This window comes from Mytilus trossulus, unplaced genomic scaffold (genome assembly GCF_036588685.1).
Source record: "Mytilus trossulus isolate FHL-02 unplaced genomic scaffold, PNRI_Mtr1.1.1.hap1 h1tg000085l___fragment_1__unscaffolded, whole genome shotgun sequence".
Classification (NCBI taxonomy): Eukaryota; Metazoa; Mollusca; class Bivalvia; order Mytilida; family Mytilidae; genus Mytilus; species Mytilus trossulus.
The window spans coordinates 2,342,193-2,365,427 of record NW_026963295.1 but is presented as its reverse complement, the minus strand read 5'-3'; the positions used below and the strand labels follow the sequence as shown (position 1 = coordinate 2,365,427).

Sequence of the window (23,235 nt, the reverse complement as noted above, 5' to 3'; positions counted from 1 at the left end):
TTATGTGGTATTGGTTCCATTTAACTGATTTTGGCTGAGTAACAGGTGAGCGACACAGGCTCTTGAGAGCCTCTAGTTATATAAATTAGCACACCCTTAAAATCCTTTGATTATGTGGTTCTTTCTTTTGTTACACAATAAGTACTTTAAAAATTTAAATCTGTTTATACATTTACCAGTAATAACTTCGTATTTTGTACACTATATTTTATCAGTCTCTTCTTTCCAACATATTGTCCAATAAGCACAAAAAGTTAAGTTCATGCTGTAACTTGATGAAAATACAAACATGTTTAAATATATATGACTACAGAGAGATTTTTATTATGCACGACTGATATATATGACCTCCTCAATTTAAAGCACATAAGGGATATTATCCAATGTTATCAGGTTTTGAATTTATAGGAAGTTGACACTTTTTCTGTGTCGGTATATCTCTTTATCTAGATGTCTCAGGTTATTTTTAAAGTTGGGTTGACGTCTCAATTAAAGTTAACCCTTTAAAATTGTATTCTTTTATTCATACACTTGATTAAGATTAGGTTTCAAATAAAATATTGTTTGTTTCCCCAATCCTGACTGTTCCTGCAAGAATGGTGTGACTTACAAAGCTAAGTCAAATATCATTTTATTCATTTCTCATTTTCAGGTTTGCCGGATCAACTGATATAGTTCCAGCTTTTTAAAATAATTTCCCTACCTTAATACCAACCCACACCTGGCTTGGCAGGGTTGGGAATGGGGGAAACAAACAATATATTAATCTAGGCCTTTATTACAAAATTTGTAATTAACTTTTTTAAACATTAAATGTATTTATTCCTGCAGGATGGAGAAAACGTGTGAGATTTGCTGATGAAAAGAAAACTCCGGATTCTGAAAGGTCTAATGAGACACCAGAAGCTGATGGAAAATCATCTTCAAAATGGAAAAGAATACAGAAAAAAGTCAAATCAGCTAAGCCTCCAGACACTTCTCAGCCCTCAAAGCCAAATTTTTCTTCAATAATAGACAATGCCATTGCTAATGCACCAACATTTAAAAAGGTTTGTTGCATGTACCCAGGTACATTTTAAAGTCCCCTTGGCTGATTGGTCAATATAAGTTACATCGGCCCTCAATAGTTCAGTTGCATTTAGTAGGAATGGTTGTAGAGTGTGTTTCTAGAATGTATTTTTATCATACAGTGTTTGCTGTATGCCCTGTGCAATGTATGCTGTTTTTGACCTTGGAAAAGCTAAACACAACAGTATTTGCGTGGAAACTGAGAAAATTCAAATTTAAATTAATATAGCTGACTATATATGTGGTATGAATTTTGCTCATTGTTGAGGGTGACCTATAGTTGTTAATTTCTGCGCCATTTGGTTGCTTGTGGAGAAATGTCTCATTGGCAGTAACCAACATACAATTTTTTTGTATATATATATAATATGTCATAATGATTAAGTTTTTTTAATCACAAATCCTTAAAAATGTTCCATTGATGATCTATTTTATATATTACATATGGATTAGGTAATAGATGTGTAATAATATGGTTTTAGGCCACACTTCAAAACATTTTGGTTTGCCCAAACCCTTACCCATAGCCATAGGTAGTTAGTGAAAGTGGGTATAGGTAGGTACATGTATGCATTTTCCGTTTTTTTTTCAGCAAAGAGTAATTGAAGTGTCGGATGTACGGATGTATTAAGTATTCATGCTATCTAATTAAAAGAAAAACAACTTTTTCACATCAGTACAATAATAGATTTTGAGTAGGCAGCTATTTCTTAGTTTGTCCGTCAAACATATTCTCTTTAATGACCTTAATTGAGATCTCAATGGTTACGCTTGCTTAGAATTTCAGAGACACAAACCATTGATAATTCAAAAGTGCTGAAAATGGGGCAGCAAAGGAAGCTTGGACCTACACAAGGTTATAGTGACTAAGATGTAGTTCACTCACATTGAATTTCTCAAGCATTCTTGCCTTGGTGAAAAAATCACTGTTTTAAGTGAATTTTAAGTGAATTCCTTAAATTTGTTGTACTGGTGTATCATAGTGCCACCATTCAAGTTAGTTAACAACTTAGATGTAAACATTTAAATGTTTGCAAAAAAATAGAATGTCTGAATGCTGCTGGATTAATTATTATTTTATTTTATGTCCCAACAACTTGACAAAATTCCGTCCATGACTAATTAACCATCCTTAACAGAAAACCACTCCTCTTTGTACTTGCATACAAAATTTTCAACGATCATTAAAGTATGGACATAAAATCGTGTATTTTTACATTCAGCCTTCCATTTATTTATGATACTCTTCGAAAAACTTTCACAGAATCAGCTGCAGTGCCATCTTGAATCGCAGTGGCTTGAGAAAGTAATGTGATTTCCAGCAGATGAAAACATTAGTAATAAAACAATTTTCCTGGGCATGAAAATGTTTAGATTTAACTGCTATAGATATATAGGAAGATGTGGTATGAGTTCCAATGAGACAACTCTACGTCCAACCGGTAACAATTTATAAAAGTACACCATTATAGGTCAAGGTAAGGCCTTCAACTTGGAGCTTTGGCTAACATCCAACAGCAAGGGCCCCCAAAAATTAATGGGACTAGTGTAAAACCATTCAAACAGGAAAACCAACGGTCTAGAAACTGATGAACCATAAAAACAGACAACAACCACTGTACCTCAGATTTCTGACTGAGGACATGATATGACATGACATTTATAGCTATTCTTGTTGGTTTAACTGAATATCATAAATAATTTATTTTTAGAAAAGCAAATGGAGAACAGATGCCCTAAAGAAATTAAGAAAACCACCAAAGAAAACAGTAATTTTACTACAGCCACTTTCTCCTTCACCAAGATATCAGACAGGTCCTACTGTAATTAAACGACCTTGGCCTTTAGGGCAGACGACACCATCACCTTCATCATCTGTAAAGTTGCCTTTAATCAAGAAATTGTTGGAGGGAAAATCACAATATACGGAGTATAAGGATATTATACCTGTTCAAAGTCTGAAGAATAATAATCAAAACATGCAAGCGGTAGAAAAAGGTAAAACAATGGTGTCTTTATAACATAGATGAAGAGATGGGGTATGATTGCCTATGAGACAACTCTCTGCACCCAAGTTGCAATGATTAAAAAGTAAACAATTATTGGTTATAAGTATGGTCTTTAACAAGGAGCTTAGGCTCACACAGAAAAGCAAGCTGTATAACAGGCCCCAAAATGACGCGTAAAACAATTCAAACAGGTTAACCAACAGTCTAATCTATATAAAAAATGATAATTGTCAGATATTCATTCGCATACAGTTGATTTTTGTCAGATGCAGCTCATTTGTTCCAGTGGAAATAGCATTCCAAAATTTTTCTTCCTTATGGACTTTTATTACAAGAAACTTATATTTGATGACTTACAAAAGTTCTTATTTCACAGATACATTTTTTAGCTCACCTGGCCCAAAGGGCCAAGTGAGCTTTTCCGATCACCTTGTGTCCGTCGTCCGTCGTCGTTGTTAACTTTTAGAAAAATCTTCTCCTCTGAAACTACTGGGCCAAATTAAACCAAACTTGGCCACAATCATCATTGGGTATCTAATTTAAAAAATGTGTCCGGTGACCCGGCCAACCAACCAAGATGGCCGCCATGGCTAAAAATAGAACATAGGGGTAAAATGCAGTTTTTGGCTTATAACTCAAAAACCAAAGCATTTAGAGCAAATCTGACATGGGTAAAACTGTTTATCAGGTCAAGATCTATCTGCCCTGAAATTGTCAGATGAATCACACAACCTGTTGTTGGGTTGCTGTCCCTGAATCGGTAATTTTAAGGGAAATTTTTCTTATTTTGGTATTATCTTGAATACTATTATAGATAGAGATAAACTGTAAACAGCAATAATGTTCAGCAAAGTAAGATTTACAAATAAGTCTGATGACCGAAATGGTCAACTGACCCCCTAAGGAGTTATTGTCTTTTTAAATATAGTCAATTTTTAACAATTTTCATAAAATTTGTAAATTTTTATTAACATTTTCCACTGAAACTACTGGGCCAAGTTCATTATAGATAGAGATAATTGTATGCAGCAAGTAAGATGTACAAACACATCACCATCACCAAAGCACAATTTTGTCATGAATCCATCTGCTTCCTTTGTTTAATATTCACATAGACCAAGGTGAGCGACACAGGCTCTTTAGAGCCTCTAGTTTTGTGTTGAGCCTGTCCTTGCCTCTTTTTTTAGCCAATGGCCAAGTGAGCTTTTCTCATTACTTGGCATCTGTTGTCTTTTGTTTTTCTTTTCAATAATCTTCTCCTCTGAAACTAATGTGCCAAATTTAACCAAACTTGACCACAATCATTATTGGGGTATCTTATTATTAAAAGCATGTCTGACGACTCCCACTGCAAACCAATATGGCCAACATGGCTAAAAATTGAACATAGGGGTAAACAAAGTTTTCAGCTAATATCTCTGAAACTCTATTTCTCCTGTTAGTTCAACAGAAAAAAAGTACCTTATCAAAAATGCATGCTTCTCCCAAAGGTAGATTGTGAGCATTGGCGGAACCAGAAAGGGGCGGGAGGGATTGTGTTCCGTGGGTTGGAATCCCCCTTTTTAGCTCACCTGGCCCGAAGGGCCAAGTGAGCTTTTCCCATCACTTTGCGTCCGGCGTCCGGCGTCCGGCGTCCGGCGTCGTTGTTTACTTTTACAAAAATCTTCTCCTCTGAAACTACTGGGCCAAATTGAACCAAACTTGGCCACAATCATCATTGGGGTATCTAGTTTAAAAAATGTGTGGCGTGACCCGGTCAACCAACCAAGATGGCCGCCACGGCTAAAAATAGAACATAGGGGTCAAATGCAGTTTTTGGCTTATAACTCAAAAACCAAAGCATTTAGAGCAAATCTGACATGGGGAAATATTGTTTATCAGGTCAAGATCTATCTGCCCTGAAATTTTCAGATGAATCAGACAACCTGTTGTTGGGTTACTGCCCCTGAATTGGTAATTTTAAAGAAATTTTGCTGTTTTTGGTTATTATCTTTAATATTATTATAGATAGAGATAAACTGTAAACAGCAATAATGTTCAGCAAAGTAAGATTTACAAATCAGTCAACATGACGGAAATGGTCAGTTGACCCCTTTAGGAGTTATTGCCCTTTATAGTCAATTTTTAACCATTTTCGTAAATCTTAGTAATCTTTTACAAAAATCTTCTCCTCTGAAACTACTGGGCCAAATACTTCCAAACTTTAACTGAATGTTCCTTAGGGTATTTAGTTTGTAAATTGTATCCAAAGTTATGATCTATCAACAAACATGGTCGCCATTGCTAAAAATAGAACATAGCGGTCAAATGCAGTTTTTGGCTTATTACTCAAAAACCAAAGCATTTAAAGCAAATCTGACGTTGGGTAATATTGTTTATCAGGTCAGGATCTATCTGCCCTGAAAATTTCAGATGAATCAGACAACCTGTTGTTGGGTTGCTGCCCCTGAATTGATAATTTTAAGGAAATTTTGCTGTTTTTGTTTATTATCTTGATTATAATTATAGATAGAAATAAACTGTAAACAGCAATAATGTTCAGCAAAGTAAGATCTACAATTAAGTCAATTTGACCAAAATTGTCAATTGACCCCTTAAGGAGTTATTGCCCTTTAAAGACTTTTTTCACAATTTGTTCATCATGTTGACTTACTTTAAAAAATCTTCTCCTTTGAAACTGCTGTATCAATTTCAGCCAAACTTAGGCTAAATGAGTTTCAGAGTATCTAGTATAAATTCTATATTTTATTTCCTTGTATGTCAAGAAACATAGCTCCTATGGCTAAAATAGAACATAGGAGAAAATGATTATTTTTTTGGGTTTTTGAAGAAAATAGGACGATCCAAAAAACATTTAAATAAATTGAAAATCCAAAATAATCATTGATGAGAGATTTAACCAAAAGAATTAAGGTGAGCGATTCAGGCTCTTGAGAGCCTCTAGTTTTCTTTCTATTAAGTATATGAAAAAGATAATTTATAGGGGAAAAAAGTGAGATCATATATTTATTTAAAATTGCAAAATAATTTTTTTTTCAGAAGAAAAGGTTTTTGATCTGCACACAGGGATGTCATGGCCAGGATTGAAGAATAACGAAATAGAGGATGACGGTCTGTCCACATATTCATATTCTGATGAAAGAATACATGGCTTAAAATGTGGATCTGAAACTTCTCTGATTAACCCTGGAGTAATGGGTGTTCTAGAGCGTTTGAAGGAGTTCAAGGGTACTAGATTACAGTCAGATCTTCATCATGAATTACAAGAAATTCGTCGCAGAGTCAATCAGGTAAACAGTAGAGGCAGATCCAGAAGGGGTTCAAAGGGTTGGAACCAACCCCCCTTCCTTCCCCTTTTTGTTTGACAACTAATTATTTTGTATGGGGACATATGATTGAAACTCCCCTACACACACGACCGACCATTCAAGGGCTGTATATCCATCAAAGACGTTTAAAAACTTCCATCATTACACACACTTCTTGATATGACTTGCATGTGTTGGAACCTACCCTTTTATAAATTGCTGGACCCACATGTCCTGAACAATTTGTCAACTGTTGATTTTTTTAGTTTCCAGATATGATTAAGAACAATAATGGAACTATAAAACTAGGGTCAAATCCAAATTCTTGTTTAATTTCATGTTAATTTACTGCACTAGAAAGTCAAAATCTGACAGAGACAAACATGCTCAGAAATTCAATGAATTACTGTGGGTTAACTTAATTTATTTTCGTGGGTACCAATTTTCGTGGATTGAGGAAAACTTGCATATTTGTGGATATCTAATTTCGTGGTTTTAACAAAGTCTGCATACATTCTTTTAGAAAATTGGTAATTTCTTGAACATTTAAATTCATGGTTCCCCTGTACCCAAGAAATCCATGAATATTAATGAATCCACAGTACTGTGACTTGATTGTAAATGTTGCTCACTATCTATGAGGGTTTGGATGGGGTTCAATGATTAAAGAATAATGCCCTTAAAAAATGAAGATTAGAGAATAACGGGCCAAAAAAATGAAGATTAGAGAAAAAAGGGGTTCATTTTTTGAAGATTAGAGAAAAAAGGGGTTAATTTTTTAAAGATTAGAGAAAAAAAGGGTAAAAATTAAATGTTTACAGAATTTATAACAGACCCCCCCCCCATCCAGACCCTCTTCTATTGGCAGTTCATTCTTCTTTTTTATGCCCCACCTACGATACCACCTATCCCAAATTTGACTATTTTCCCTAAAGATATATATTGAGATATTCAACAGTATGTTTATAGTATATATTGAGATATTCAGCAGTATGTTTATAGTATATATATTGAGATATTTAACAGTATGTTTATAGTATATATTGGGATATTCGACAGTATGTTTATAGTATATATTGAGATATTCGACAGTATGTTTATAGTACATGTATATATTGAGATATTCGACAGTATGTTTATAGTATATATTGAGATATTCAACAGTATGTTTATAGTATATATTGAGATATTCAACAGTATGTTTATAGTATATATTGAGATATTCGACAGTATGTTTATAGTGAGATATTCAACAGTATGTTTATAGTATATATTGAGATATTTTTATAGTATATATTGAGATATTCAACAGTATGTTTATAGTATATTATACAAATACAGCCTTTGTATGAGGTCGATACAAGGATATATTGACCTGAAAGAAGTATATTGACTGAGGACGAAGTCCGAGGTCGATATACTTCTTTGGGTCGATATATCCTGTATTGACCTCATACAAAGGCTATATTTGTTATATTATTAATTTCCGACCATATTTGTATCTAACTCGTCATTTAGGTTTGTTTGAATTTTATAAATATTACAATTTGTCTCCTTGACAATAACAACATATTAGTTGTTATTTAATTTACTTTTTTTTTTTTTTTTAAATCTTATGTATTTGAAGATTTTTTCCGTCAAATTATTGATCACAGATATCATGTGTTTCAAAACGTTAAACAATATCATGAAATTCATTACATGACGTCACAAAGTATATCGGTTTTTAGATATTCTAAAAATAACCGTGCCATATGCATTTTGCCGGTCAATATGCTTTTTGCTATACGCCGTTTTCTCTCTACCTTCGAAAATATAGTTTAACATGTGAATTTGCCTAAACGAATCAAATTTGTTAAATAATACAAATTAATAATATATTGAGATATTCAACAGTATGTTTATAGTATTTATACTATATTTAGTACAAAATACAGCTATTTTGTATATCTAATAAAGGCTCTTTTTCCCAGTCTGTATCACCTACCCTGTATTGTATACCCCGTATCGCATGGCTAAACCCGTATCGCATGGCTAAACCTGTATCGCATACCCCGTATCGCATGGTAAAACCCGTATCGCATACCTTTTTTTTTTCTTTTTTTTTTTTTTAAACTAAAGTCAGTTTTTTTTTGTTTTTTTTTTTGCTTAAGAATTTTTTTTCTAAAAATAGGTAATTTTTTTTGAATGACGTCATTGTTTGGTATGTAACGTCACGAACATCAAGTTTTTACAACATTTTTTTGGCACACTAAATGCAACTATAAAAAATACAAAACACTCAAATATATACAATAATAAAAAAAATATTTTCAAAACAACAGATTGTAAGGTAACCTATGTGCTTCGTATAAATAATTGAGTAGTTATTTTAAAGCTTTGAAACAAGACAAAAGCAGAACTGAAGGTAACTCAGCGCTATGGATCAGAAAACAGTTCATATAATATAAAACTCTTCTGTTGAAATATATGATAAAGCGTATAATACATGGCAAAATCCGTATCGCATGCCGTATCACCCTCGACCAATATCATCCTTCGGGCCTAAAGGCCCTCGGGCTGATATTGATGTCTCGGGATGATACGACATATGATACGGATTTTGCCATGTATTATTCTCTATATATTGAGATATTCAACAGTATGTTTATAGTATATATATCATATTTATATTTATCTTTGTAGGCTCTGAAGAATGTGGATTTTATGTTTGAAGATATAGACGATAAGGTATTGCTTAATTAACTTGGTTTTTAATTTCTTTGTGTAATTTATACAAAATATTTGAATTTTCAAGTCTGCCCATGCATATAAAAGTATTGGGCCAAAAATTGGGCCTTTTAAAAATCTTTTTCATAATTCTAGGTATCTATATATAAATTTATATATATATAAAATTTGACCTTTGGTGTAGGACTAATTCTGATAAGTTAATGTTCACTTTGTTATGTCTGATCTTGTTCACAACAAATCTTATTAAATCTTATTAAGGTGGTACGGTACTCCGTATAACACTTTCACTAAAATTAATTTGGCTCTTTTTGTTTTCATAAAATTGTGTCAAAGTATTTACTTTGACACTTTAACAAAAATATAAGATTTTTTTTTTTTTTTAACCAACCGTTTTGTCAGAAAAATTACACAGGTAATATATATATATCAGTAAGCAATTTTGACAACCACCAATTTTGATCATTGAGAAGCTTAATATTCCTTTTACAACACAATGTAATTAAAACATTTAGCTGACTTTACAGATTTATCTCCCTGTAGTGTTAGGTACCACCTTAATGGAGAAATGTTTCAGGGCCTGTCCATTAAAATGGGACATCAAAGTTATATTTTAGAATATGACACAGGTAAAAAAAAAAATGTTTCAGAAAGAGGGTATATCAAATCATCTAGAAAAAAACACAACAGAAGATAGTTTGTCTTATTTGTCTATACAATTACCAATGATAAGGATATGGAGACATGAATAGAAATCTATACACAAAGAAAAGGTCATAATGATTTATTTGCAAGCAGTGAACAATCAATTATCAAAAACACAACAATAAACAGATTCCTTCCAATATTTTTTTTTAATAATGTGATATCATTCAAATAGAAAGGCAAAATTGGTACTAATATAATAAACATATTACATTTTGAAATCTCCTAATCTGAGTTTCACATTCCATCACATGTATGGTTTGACCTGACTATAAAATTAATTTTCAACACATTCTGTTACCAATGAATATTTGTAAAATATGTGACATGTCAGATATTTATTTTAATAAATATTAAATATAAGTTATGAAATCTTCTTCACTTTGAATGCAGTATCAACAACGATAAGAAACAAAAGTAGATGTTATTCAAATTCAAACAATTAACCAAATGAAGATGAAACAATGATTTTTATACGACCGCAAATTTTGAAAAATTTTCGTCGTATATTGCTATCACGTTGGCGTCGTCGTCGTCCGAATACTTTTAGTTTTCGCACTCTAACTTTAGTAAAAGTTAATAGAAATCTATGAAATTTTAACACAAGGTTTATGACCACAAAAGAAAGGTTGGTATCGATTTTGGGAGTTTTGGTCCCAACATTTAAGGAATTAGGGGCCAAAAAGGGCCCAAATAAGCATTTTCTTGGTTTTCGCACTATAACTTTAGTTTAAGTTAATAGAAATCAATGAAATTTTGACACAAGGTTTATGACCACAAAAGAAAGGTCGGGATTGATTTTGGGAGTTTTGGTTTCAACAGTTTAGGAATTAGGGGCCAAAAAAGGGCCCAAATAAGCATTATTCTTGGTTTTCGCACAATAACTTTAGTTTAAGTTAATAGAAATCAATGACATTTAAACACAATGTTTATGACCACAAAAGGAAGGTTGGTATTGATTTTGGGAGTTTAGGTCCAAACAGTTTAGGAATTAGGGGCCAAAAAGGGACCCAAATAAGCATTTTTCTTGGTTTTTGCACCATAACTTTAGTATAAGTTAATAGGAATCTATGAAATTTAAACACAAGGTTTATGACCATAAAAGGAAGGTTGGTATTGATTTTGGGAGTTTTGGTCCTAACAGTTTAGGAAAAAGGGACCCAAAGGGTCCAAAATTAAACTTTGTTTGATTTCATCAAGAATTGAATAATTGGGGTTCTTTGATATGCGGAATCTAACTGTGAATGTAGATTCTTAATTTTTGGTCCCATTTTCAAATTGGTCTACATTAAGGTCCAAAGGGTCCAACATTAAACTTAGTTTGATTTTGACAAAAAATTAATCGGTTGGGTTCTTTGATATGCTGAATCTAAAAATGTATTTAGATTCTTGATTATTGGCCCAGTTTTCAAGTTGATCCAAATCAGGGTCCAAAATTAAACTTTGTTTGATTTCATCAAAAATTGAATAAATGGGGTTCTTTGATATGCCAAGTCTAACTGTGTATGTAGATTCTTCATTTTTGGTCCTGTTTTCAAATTGGTCTACATTAAAGTCCAAAGGGTCCAAAATTAAACTTAGTTTTATTTTAACAAAAATTGAAATTTTGGGGTTCTTTGATATGCTGAATCCAAACATGTACTTAGATTTTTGATTATGGGCCCAGTTTTCAAGTTGGTCCAAATCAGGATCTAAAATATTATATTAAGTATTGTGCAATAGCAAGTCTTTTCAATTGCACAGTATTGCACAATGGCAAGAAATATCTAATTGCACAATATTGTGAAATAGCAATATTTTTTTTTAATTAGAGTTATCTTTCTTTGTCCAGAATAGTAAGCAAGAAATATCTAATTGCACAATATTGTGAAATAGCAATATTTTTTTTTAATTGAAGTTATCTTTCTTTGTCCAGAATCAACTCAAATCTTTGTTATATACAATGTATATTAACTTTTTACTACCAACTGATAAATTAAAATAATCTTTACCATTCAGTGATAACAAGCAGTTTTTTTACATCTTAATATTTTATGATGTATTTAAATGAGTAGTTATTGTTGCAAACTCCATTAGAAATTTAATTGAGATTAGTTTTGGAATAAGGGAAAGGGGGATGTGATAAAAAAAAAATTGGGTTCAATTTTCTCATTTGAAATGAAATTTCATAAATAAAATAAAAATTTCTTCAAACATTTTTTTGAGAGGATTAATATTCAACAGCATAGTGAATTGCTCTAAGAGAAAACAAAAATTTTAAGTTCATTAGAACACATTCATTCTGTGTCAGTAACCTATGCTGTGTCAATTATTTAATCACAATCCAAATTTAGAGCTGAATCCAGCCTGAATGTTGTGTCCATACTTGCCCCAACAGTTCAGGGTTCAACCTCTGCGGTCGTATAAAGCTAGAGCATCTGTTTTTTTTTTACTTTGTTAACATTTGTGACTGAAATTTTGTCAATTGATTTATAATTTGTTAAAAAATTCTCTCAAAGTATTGCCATAAAGTGACAATTTATATTTTACAAATGTGCAGGAAATTATATATGTAACACATCTATAATACTAAAATTACGAGGTCCAATTTGTCAGCCGTCATCACGTAAAAACGACGAATCAAAGACTTCAATTTTATATATAACTAATATAGTACAAAGGTGTAGATTAAAAATTACACCACTCCAGTCCCTTTTGTTTTCCGCGTTATTAAAATTGCGAATAATTTGGAAGTTCCGGGTCGAGTCCAATACCGACACCAATAGTATATTCACCTGTTACCTAGCTATTGCCTTATCTGTATGTTCTGCATCTGACAGGCGCACCTAGACTTGCTTCAATTCCCTTTCTATTATTTTTCTCTCACTAATTTATATGTTTACTGATAAGTGCTAGCCTACTGATTGCCCTTGGAGAAAGGGACTTGTATAATAACATTTTATACCGACCAGATACTGGTCGGTATATCTGGTCGGTAAGAGGTTATAATTTCACATCTGTTGATAATAGATAATTAAGCTGTCATGTGTATATATCCCATGCTGTTCTCCCATATTTTATCTCAAGTAGATTACAATTTTACTTTTCTTATGATTCCAACATCAAAATGGATACAGATGTCATATCTGCTGCAATAGATTTTGGATTACAAAAGTTGTCATTTACTGAAATCAAAATTAACCAGAGAAAAGTTGTAGAAAGCTTTTTGGCAGGCAAAGATGTATTTTTTTGTTCACCAACTGGAAGTGGCAAATCACTAACTTTTGAAATAGCACCTTTTGTATTTAAATATTTACAGAAGAATGATATGTGCATTGTACTTGTTATTTCGCCTCTAACATCTTTAATGCGAACACAGACTCAAGCATTGAATAGAAAAGGGATTAAAGCAGTATATTTGAAGGACATTACCTCACCATCTAATTTTGAAGACAGCCTAACAAATCTTTCCTTAGGAGATGTGAAGGAAGGAAAAATTGACATTATTTTCTCCAGTCCAGAGGCACTTATTGGACACGAAAGAAAATTACTGTTGGATTTGGCAAAGAAAAGTTTTATCAAGACAGTATTTGTAGATGAAGCTCACTGCATAAAAAAGTTGTAAGTATTTATTTTTGTACATATAACAAACAAAAAAAGTATAATACTAATAATAATAATCTGAATCGCTCTAACATAAGATATAACATACATGACATACATAAGAATAAATATGTATATCTTGAAAATAGTACATGCATACAAAAGAACATCATATATTTATAAATGTATATATAATATATATCTGTACATGCACTAACTATTTAATGTTTATTTATTCAAAACATTCTCATTTAATTTTACTTTTAATATTAATCACCCTTTTAATTGAATATTTCTGTTACTATTATGAAAGATTATTCTGCCAATGGTGTCAAATTAAAAACTTTCAATTCATATTGTGATGTTTTGAAAGATGTATGAAATATTTGCTACTGGACAGTTGGATATCTACAATAATTAAGATTATATAAATATGTTTTCTATGGTGCTTACATAATTTTTCTAATGAATACTTCTTTGTAAAGCTAAAGCATTTTTATGAGACCTATGCAGATTTATATTGCAATATGATTAATTAATTTTATTTTTTTCAGTGGGCTTCCAGATAAAAAGAAGAAGAAATTGGCATATAGACCATGTTATGGCCGACTTGACGAAATTCGTTCACTTGTTGGGGGTCATGTACCAGTAGTGGCTCTAACAGCAACAGCTACAGAGGAAACCAAAGCTGTCATTAAAAAGCAACTTTGTATGGATAACTGCTCTGAGATTATGGTAAATCCTGACAAAAAGAATGTGACATACTGGGTACATAATTTACCTTCAGATGATATTTGCACCAATTTCAGATGGTTAGAAAATTTATTAAGAGGATATAAGCAGGCCACTTCAAGGATGATTATATTCTTTAGGCAAATCAAACACATGGCAGACATATACGAATATCTTGAAACATCCCTGATGCTTACATAGACTTCAAAGAGGGAGGACCAAATGATAACAGAAATTATCGCCTTTTTGACATGTTCCACATGAAAACCGATGATGACGTAAAAGATTTTATTTGTACATCCTACATGAATCCAAATGGTAATATTAGAGTTGTTCTATGTTCAACATCCTTTAGCATGGGTCTAGATGTAAAAGGAGTGGATACAGTTATACATTATGGTCCAGCTAATGATGTTGATGACTATGTACAAGAATCTGGTCGTGCTGGTAGGGAACTTTCGCAACTGTTACAATGCAATGCTATTCTACTAACTTACAAAAGATGTTTAGGAAGTCAAAATATATTCCTATCTATGAAAGAATATGTTAAATCTAAAACCTGTAGACGGGCATTTATTCTAAATATATTTAAAACAATTGTTGAACATGCACATATACCTCACTTTTGTTGTGATATTTTTCGTCTCTCATGCAAATGTGCATGCAGTTGTGAAGATGAATGTGTATGTACAAACACTTGCAATCAAGTTCTCCCTAAAATAAACACAGCTATTATGTCAAATGAGGACAATGATGATAGTGATGATAACGATGACAATGACATTACCGATTTCGATGATATGTTTTCAAGTGATAGTGACAGTGATGTTTTAGAATCGTCAACAAGAAAACCACAAGTCATTTACAGTTCAGATGACGAAATGTTTTGAAACAATAAAATTGTTCTGCTAATAGAAATGTTTGTTTTGAAACTTTTTTTAAACTAGCACCAATCCAGTCTCTAACAAACTCCATGTCTAGCTCTGTAAGGGGATTTTCCTTCATGTTTGGATAGGCATAATGTGATCGGCCAGGAATGAAATCGAATAAATTACATGCCTGGAATTGTCTGACCAAAGTTAAAATGTCTATTTCCTTGTCACATGTTTTATGTCGTCCTGATGGAACATGCACTTTACACATTTTGTCAAACTGTTTGATAATTTCGTGGACTTTCATAGCACTCTTACTGACTCTCGAAACCACTTTCTCAGTAAAAACACCTCTGTAACTATGGGCAGAATCTTTAAACACCTTATTACAATGTTCAACATCTAAATCATTTGGATGATTTGTATTTGCGTCCCCCTTATGGTTTACAGTTCTGTTCCATATCAGTCTGTGTGCATGGCGTTCTGTTAACAAAACTTCAGTTTGGGCTATAGTTTCCAAGGTACCAAAGGCGTATTTTGTACAATGACAATATTTATAGTACAAAACCAGGAACTGGTCAATTCTTAACATCCTTGTTCCATCACCCATATGAATTGCATCGTTGTGATCCATTCTTAATAAACCCAATGTTAAAACCAACTTTGTGTACGCACTAACTCCATCAGATTCGTTTTTGTGTCAGTTTCAGTGTCAATATTGAATTCGGAGTCTTCTTCTTTTTCCTCATCTCTAGGAAACAATGATTTCCTACTATTAACAGTTGCACTACCATCCTCGGAAAACTGTCTTTTGAATGAAACCGAGTTATGTCCATGTGTTTCACGTAGTTTTGCCAAAGTATTCTGATAAGACGATTTAAATGTTGTGAAAACATTGTCAATTTTTTGCAGTTCTCTAACACATTTTCTACATGCAGTATCTGCATGTGTCTCTTCTGTAATATTTATTTCCAGATATTTTTCAATAAGAATACAGTATTCAGATTTGATGCTGCCATGAAATAATTTTCTCCTGTAATCACTTTTTTCAATTCTGTTTCCACAAATTACACACAGAGTTTTTTTAGTTGTCGGAGTAAATTTTATAAATCTGAAAAACTTTTTTGGAGTAGAACTTTCTGCCATTGGAACAACATAAACTCTGACAATGATGTGATGTTTGATCATATGTATAAGTTCAGTGACCTTATCTTTCTAGTAAGTTATACAATGAAAATAAATAACAGTATTTGCACAACACTGGAATATCAAGTTTCACTTCCCAACTGTGTTATCTGAAATTCTTATCAATAAATGTCAATCTTAATTACTCTAAGATTAACAGTTTGGTCAAGCCTCAGACAAACTTTACAAGTCCCTTCCTCCTGCAGATGTCAGTATAATTGTAATCTCCTAGTTATAGCAGTAAAACTATTAAAGGGGCAAAATTGAAAAAAAGAAATAAAAACATAATTAGGAAGGGACATGTAGCAAGTCTAAGGCGCACCACCAAACGGTGTATTTAGAATTTTGCTGTATACTATTGAATAAATAATATTCCATTCCAGGCTCTTTTGTTTTCCAAATTATTAATATTACCAATAATTGATAGGTTCCAGGTTGACGGATTCAAACAGAAAGATTTAGAAAGCAGAGAAAACTGTGCATTTTATAATCGGCATTGGGCGGATGACAATACCAATACTAAAATAAGGCATACGCATAGTTATATACTTTAATTCAGTCACAGACCCGCGATATCATGGGTGTGTTCTAGTGTTTAATAAAATTATGAAGGAAGAAGGAAAAAAAGCTATATAATTTCCAACATATGTGACTTAACATTTTGACATCTGATGTAACATATGTGATTTTCTAGATTTAAATTAATTGTAAACGCTTGTTAATTAAGTTTTGATATTTATCCTGGGATTTATAGTTTCAAATCAATATTAAGGTGGTGCCCAACACTTTAAATAAAATTTATTTTGGCTCGTTTAATTTTCATAAAATTTTGTCAAAGTATTAACTTTCACTCCTTAACGAAAACATAAAAATTTCAAAAATTTTGAACCAACCGTTTTGTCAGAAAAATTACATTGGTTACATAGCAGTTTGACAAACACCAATTTTGATCATTGAGAAGCTTAATATTCCCTTTACAACACAACATAATTAAAACGTTCAGCTGGTTTTACAGAGTTATCTCCCTGTAGTGTTAGGTACCACCTTAAATGCATATTTATCATCTTCTAGTATATTTGTTATTACAGCTGAAGACATTTATAATGTTCCACCTCCATCTGCAGTATGATAAAAACCCATTTTGAATTTGATGAATTGAGTAAAAACCAAAACAAATCAATGCAATTGAAACCTGATGCAGGGATGAGGCCAAATAAAAATATATGTGTGGTTTCAGTTACCCTACCTTCCCTACTTTATCGTCTTAAAAATAGCCTACCCTAAAGATTTTATTGTATTTTTGTTAAGCACTGTTAAAGTCAGAATGTTACTACCATAGACTCTGACAATATAAAAAAAAAAACATAGAATTAAAAAAAATCCCTACCTACCTATCCTAACTTTTTTTCAGATGTAACTGGAACCACACATACTTTTTTATTTGGCCTGATGTACAAATGTAACAGTTGAGCTTTGTATGCAATGAACTTAATGTACATTATTCTAATCAGTGTAAAAGTTTTTGGTCAAGGTTACTGTAGTTTTTGATGAAGTTGAAGTCCAATCAACTTGAAACTTAGTACACATGTTCCCAATGATATGATCTTTCTAATTTTAATGTCAAATTAGATTTTTATGCCCCACCTACTATAGTAGAGGGTCATTATGTTTTCTGGTCTGTGCGTCCGTTCAATTATGTTGTAGCTAATGTAAACAAAAATGTTAATTGATGACCTTTATACCAAATGTTTATATTTGTCATTTAGAAAGACGAAACCAAGTTTCCATCCATAGTTGAAGATATACAAAGTCGTGAGGTAAATTCAGGGTTTAGTTCAATATCCTAGTAGTTAAGTAGCTGCTATCAATATCTATGAACACACATGGGGCCACTTTCATTTAAGACAGAAACTAGCTTCCTTAAATTTAAATAAAATGCTAAAATTATGAAGATTTCAGTAATTTAGCATATTTTATTGGTGTTCATTCTTAAAATTGAATTAAAAGTTGTATTTGATAAAAATACATAATATATATAAAGGTTGAGGATGAACACTAATGCGGCCACTTTCATTTTTGACAAAAACCATCTGAAAAGTGACATTTTTTGGCATATTTGATGGATTTTTCATTTATAAGCTTGAATCGGAGCATTTTAATGAGTAAATCAGTCTTAATCTTTCACAAACACTAATTGAATCAACTGAAATAGACAATTTTGTAGATCTTTTTTAAAGAGACTTTTTAATTTCATGGTCAATCACACAATGCCACATGAATATTCATTTCATTAATTAACAATACTGAAAATTCAGAAATAAAGGCGTTTATAAACTTTTGAAAAACCCCTAATTACTAATAAAAATGTGAAAACCACTTTTAAATTCACTGCAAAATTTTCTGAATGTTCATCATTTCTAAAATTATGAATGCAAGTCTTTTATCATTGTGAAACCTGATACTGTCTCATTATCCGCATTAATTAAAAGGAATATCACATAATTTCTGAACTAAAAGAAATATTTATTGGTTCTGTTGCAGCTTGAACGTCAGAAAGAGGTCAATGAACTTATCTCTGGAATGGTAGAAGGGTCGGCCATTACACAAGGACTCTTAGCCGATGTGGATGAATGGTTTCAGGAAGTCCAAAGCATGGTGTGTATGATAATTATGGTGACTGTAGTAGTGAACCTGAGCAAGGCAAAGTATCAAGACAAAAAGATTAACAAAACCTAGATTTTTATGCCCCGCCTACAATAGTAGAGGGGCATTATGTTTTCTGGTTTCTGCTTCTGTTAGTCAATCTATCCCACTTCAGGTTTAAGTTTTTGGTCAAGGTAGTTTCTAATGAAGTTGAAGTCCAATCAACAGTCAACTTGAAACTCAGTAAATATGTTCCATATGATTTGATCTATTTATTTTGAATGGCAAATTAGAATTTTTACCCCTATTTCACTGTCCACTGAACAAAGAAAAAGATAGTGCTGACAGGGCATCTGTGTACTGGGGACACATTCTTGTTTTTGAACTATTTTTTAGATGGGGAAAATTCTATCGTTTTCTGTAATAGTTACTCACAAGCAAGACACAGGATTCATATTGGAAGTCATAACCTGAAAATTGTTGGGTTGCTGAACATATTATGCTGATAATTTGTTAAAAGTTTATGATTAACAGATTAATAACCTTAACATAAAGTGGTAACATTTGGTCAAAGTAATTAATATACATGTTATACATATTTGCTCAAATTATACAACATAATGTAAAAACAGCTAATGTCTCAAGTATACATGGAATGTTAGAAAATTCAGGATAAAAATACACAGATGTGGCAACATAAGTCCAGAACATGTGTTCAGTATATTCATAATTTTATATTTTCCCTCAGTCTGAAAGTCAGCTGGTTTTTAAAAGTTTTACTGTAATTATAACTTCATTTGTGATAAGACATGATTATTTATTTCTAAAATCTGCCAGGCTTGGAACCCCTTCAAAATCAAACAGTTGTCAGCTGACATATCACGAATCTGATTTTGTTAAAATATAATATGATAAACGGATCAATGCATGGTAAAATCTGGTTCGCATGCTGACTTACATCACCACTCAACCAATCTCAGGACTTAATATATTTTGCCATGTATTATTCCTTATCGTACCTCCTAAGATTTATGGGGATATGATTGGTTTACGGACTACATGTGGTGTCTATATATATTTGGTATAGGGTGCCCTTAACAATACATATGATGATAAGTTACCATATAAGGGTTAGCAACCATATGGGGTTAGTAAGGAGTTACTTCCCTTTCAAAACAAAAAAGCAATCTGAAAGATTTAAACAGACGAAGAAACTGGTAATGAACAATTGAAATTCATTCATGAAACAAATTTAAAGCTAACATGCTGTTTTTGTTGGCATTTGTTTTTTGAATAGAAAAATGGAAGTATGTTCAGTGATATTGTTTGCCTTAAATTACTGGAGAATACAGGCTTTTCCCCCTGGAATTTGTAAAAAAAATGGCTCAAAAATATTCCCAAAAAGACAACTTTTTTTCCCAAACAATGCAGCCTCAGTAGTAATTGTGCACTCATTTAAACATTTTTTAGGCCTAAAAATGACTATATGTGCAGATTTGAGGGTCTTTTATGTATCATTACTGACAATAAGGGGTCTGAGTGTTTCAAATGAAGGTTTACCTCTTGAAAGGGGGTCTGCAAATTGAAGTTCCAGTCAAATTCATGGTTTATTATAAATTTCCCAATTTGATACAAAGGACACATATTTTCCCAATAAAAAAGGGTAGAGATAGTTTTGAAAAAAGCCAACAATATCACTGAGGTTCTTAAACATGTTAAAACTAAGTATTGAAGACTTAATCACTTTGATAGACCAATAATCTAAATAACACATGTGAAGTCAGTCAGTAAGATAAATTCTTTACTCGGTGTGCGTGCGCTAGTGATCTTAGACGATATTTATAAGGTCAGTAAATTCCAAATAGGGATTTATTTGGCCTTACATGAAGATTGATTTAAATTTCTCACCGTTTATTTCTCCATTTAGAACAAATTTAAGTAAATAAAATGAGATGGGGTAATTAAGCATCTACATATGACCTTCAACAATAGATAATATATTTTTTTACTATATTTCAGGCACTGGATAAAGGTATGGATGCAGAATTTGAAAAATTTGTCAAATCAACTGACGTCACTAAGATTGATGTTATGTAAGTATTAAGCATAGTCTCTACTTAAAAAGTACAAAAGGATCCATGATATTATAGTTTTCCTTATTTTATTTGGTCAAAAATGAGAATTGATTTTCTTGATTCCCATATTATTTCATATCAAGACTTAAATAACTTTTACTTTACATTATGGGTTTTGCTAATTGTGGAGGGCATACTATGCTTATAGTTACTTACCATTTCCATGCTATGCACTTTTGTACATGTACATAATGTCAGAAGACCAATTTTCATAAATTTTGTAAAATATTACAAAATATTTTAACTTCTGGGCCAAGTTCATTATAGATAGAGATAATTGTAAGCAGTAAGAATGTTCAGAAAAGTAAGATCTTCAAACACATCACTATCACCAAAACACAATTTTGTCTTGAATCCATCTGTGACCTTGGTTTATGATATGCAGATAGACCAAGGTGAGCAACACAGGCTCTTTAGAGCCTCTAGTTATTTCACCCCACAATGCATACATTTTAGATTGGATCTTTCATTTACATGTTCAAGCAATCTTAAATTTACCACCACCCATTAAATTTTAATAAAAATTGCCTTTCTTTCCCCCATACAATTAATTCTGGAAAAGCTCTATTAAGATGAAAGAAGGACGAAAGATACCAGAAGGACAGTCAAGCTCATAGATTGAAAATAAACTGAAAGAGTCTTGATAAAAACTTATTTTGTGTATAAAAAAAATTTGGTAAACAGTCAGTGAATTATAGTTCTTGTTTTGCAGGAAATCTTTGACAGAGTTTGGTGATGCCAGTAAAAAGATGGTTAAACTAGGTAACAAAGTCTTGAAAGAAGCTGGTAATATAATAAAAGAGTAAGTGATACAAGGGTTCATAGGTCAAACTAGGTAGCAGAGTCTTGAAAGAAGCTGGTAATATAATAAAAGAGTAAGTGATACAAGGGTTCTTATGTCAAACTAGGTAACAGAGTCTTGAAAGAAGCTGGTAATATAATAAAAGAGTAAGTGATACAAGGGTTCTTATGTCAAACTAGGTAACAGAGTCTTGAAAGAAGCTGGTAATATAATAAAAGAGTAAGTGATACAAGGGTTCTTATGTCAAACTAGGTAACAGAGTCTTGAAAGAAGCTGGTAATATAATAAAAGAGTAAGTGATACAAGGGTTCATAGGTCAAACTAGGTAACAGAGTCTTGAAAGAAGCTGGTAATATAATAAAAGAGTAAGTGATACAAGGGGTCATAGGTCAAACTAGGTAACAGAGTCTTAAAAGAAGCTGGTAATATAATAAAAGAGTAAGTGATAACTAGGGTCAAAGGTCAAACTAGGTAACAGAGTCTATTGGGCATACGATACAGTTACAGGGGAGGTAATGATGTTGCTAACGTAAAATGTTATTTTCGCGACGTCAAACTGTGACATATCGGGAAAAGATGCATTTTTCGACTGATTTTTATCATTTAAACTGATTTAATTTAAAAACGAGTTCATGGACCCCTATTTTTCAAAACAGCAATTTGTTTCATTTTGCAGGGAGATTATGTGACCAAAATTTTATTAAACTGTAAATAGAGGATTTTTTTACATTTTGATAAACATGCAGCAAAAAATGACGTATTTTCCTCAATTCATGAACATTTGATAATTATGAGTTATTTCTGTATAAAACATGCATAATTTTTTAGGATACTTAAAAAATACAGAAATTACCCATTATTTAACAAAAAACAATTTGTGTTTATCTTTTATAACAAAAAAGTTATGTCTTTCTTTCGAAAAAGAAATTTCGGCCACAAATTTTAATTTTGAGCAAATATACAAAATTTCAACCTCATTTTACTCAAAAAGTAGCACATGAAGGTATATTTTTTATTACATATTTGATTTAATCAGGTAAAAAATAGCCTATATGCAAATTTTCACGAACTTGTAAATACAGAATCAAAACTGTATCGTATGCCCTTAAAAGAAGCTGGTAATATAATAAAAGAGTAAGTGATACAAGGGGTCATAGGTCAAACTAGGAAACAGAGTCTTAAAAGAAGCTGGTAATATAATAAAAGAGTAAATTATAACTGGGGTTAGAGGTCAAACTAGATAACAGAGTCTTGAAAGAAGTTTGTAATATAATAAAAGAGTAAGTGATAATAAGGGTCAAAGTTTAAACTATAGTGAACACGGTCTTTAAAGATGCGACTAATATAATGAAAGAGTAATTCTAATGCAATTTTTTATGTAACAATTATTTTTCATTGGCTTAAAGTTATTGTCAAATCCACTGTTGACCAGTATTAACTAAGGGAGGGCACCATTTAAATTAA

General features: G+C 32.0%; 2 protein-coding genes across 3 annotated transcripts in view; both read left to right on the top strand.

The window, feature by feature from the left end:
• LOC134699723 (cingulin-like) overlaps positions 1-23,235 on the top strand; it is a 73,128-nt gene that overhangs the window by 9,112 nt on the left and 40,781 nt on the right. Inside the window, exons 2-10 of one of the 2 annotated variants that reach the window (XM_063561153.1) lie at positions 832-1,049; positions 2,781-3,066; positions 6,117-6,367; positions 9,071-9,115; positions 17,958-18,008; positions 18,733-18,846; positions 20,854-20,927; positions 21,682-21,731; positions 22,097-22,136. In XM_063561153.1, coding sequence (XP_063417223.1) covers positions 832-1,049; positions 2,781-3,066; positions 6,117-6,367; positions 9,071-9,115; positions 17,958-18,008; positions 18,733-18,846; positions 20,854-20,927; positions 21,682-21,731; positions 22,097-22,136 — 1,129 coding nt within the window. Of the gene's footprint in view, positions 1-831; positions 1,050-2,780; positions 3,067-6,116; positions 6,368-9,070; positions 9,116-17,957; positions 18,009-18,732; positions 18,847-20,853; positions 20,928-21,681; positions 21,732-21,877; positions 21,918-22,096; positions 22,137-23,235 lie in introns of both variants that reach the window. The other variant, XM_063561152.1, reaches the window with a different exon arrangement.
• On the top strand, positions 12,927-15,520 carry LOC134699791 (uncharacterized). Its single transcript, XM_063561206.1, has 3 exons — positions 12,927-13,420; positions 13,957-14,198; positions 14,336-15,520. Exons 1-3 carry the CDS (start codon positions 12,927-12,929, stop codon positions 15,022-15,024), a joined length of 1,425 nt encoding a protein of 474 aa, XP_063417276.1. The 3' UTR covers positions 15,025-15,520.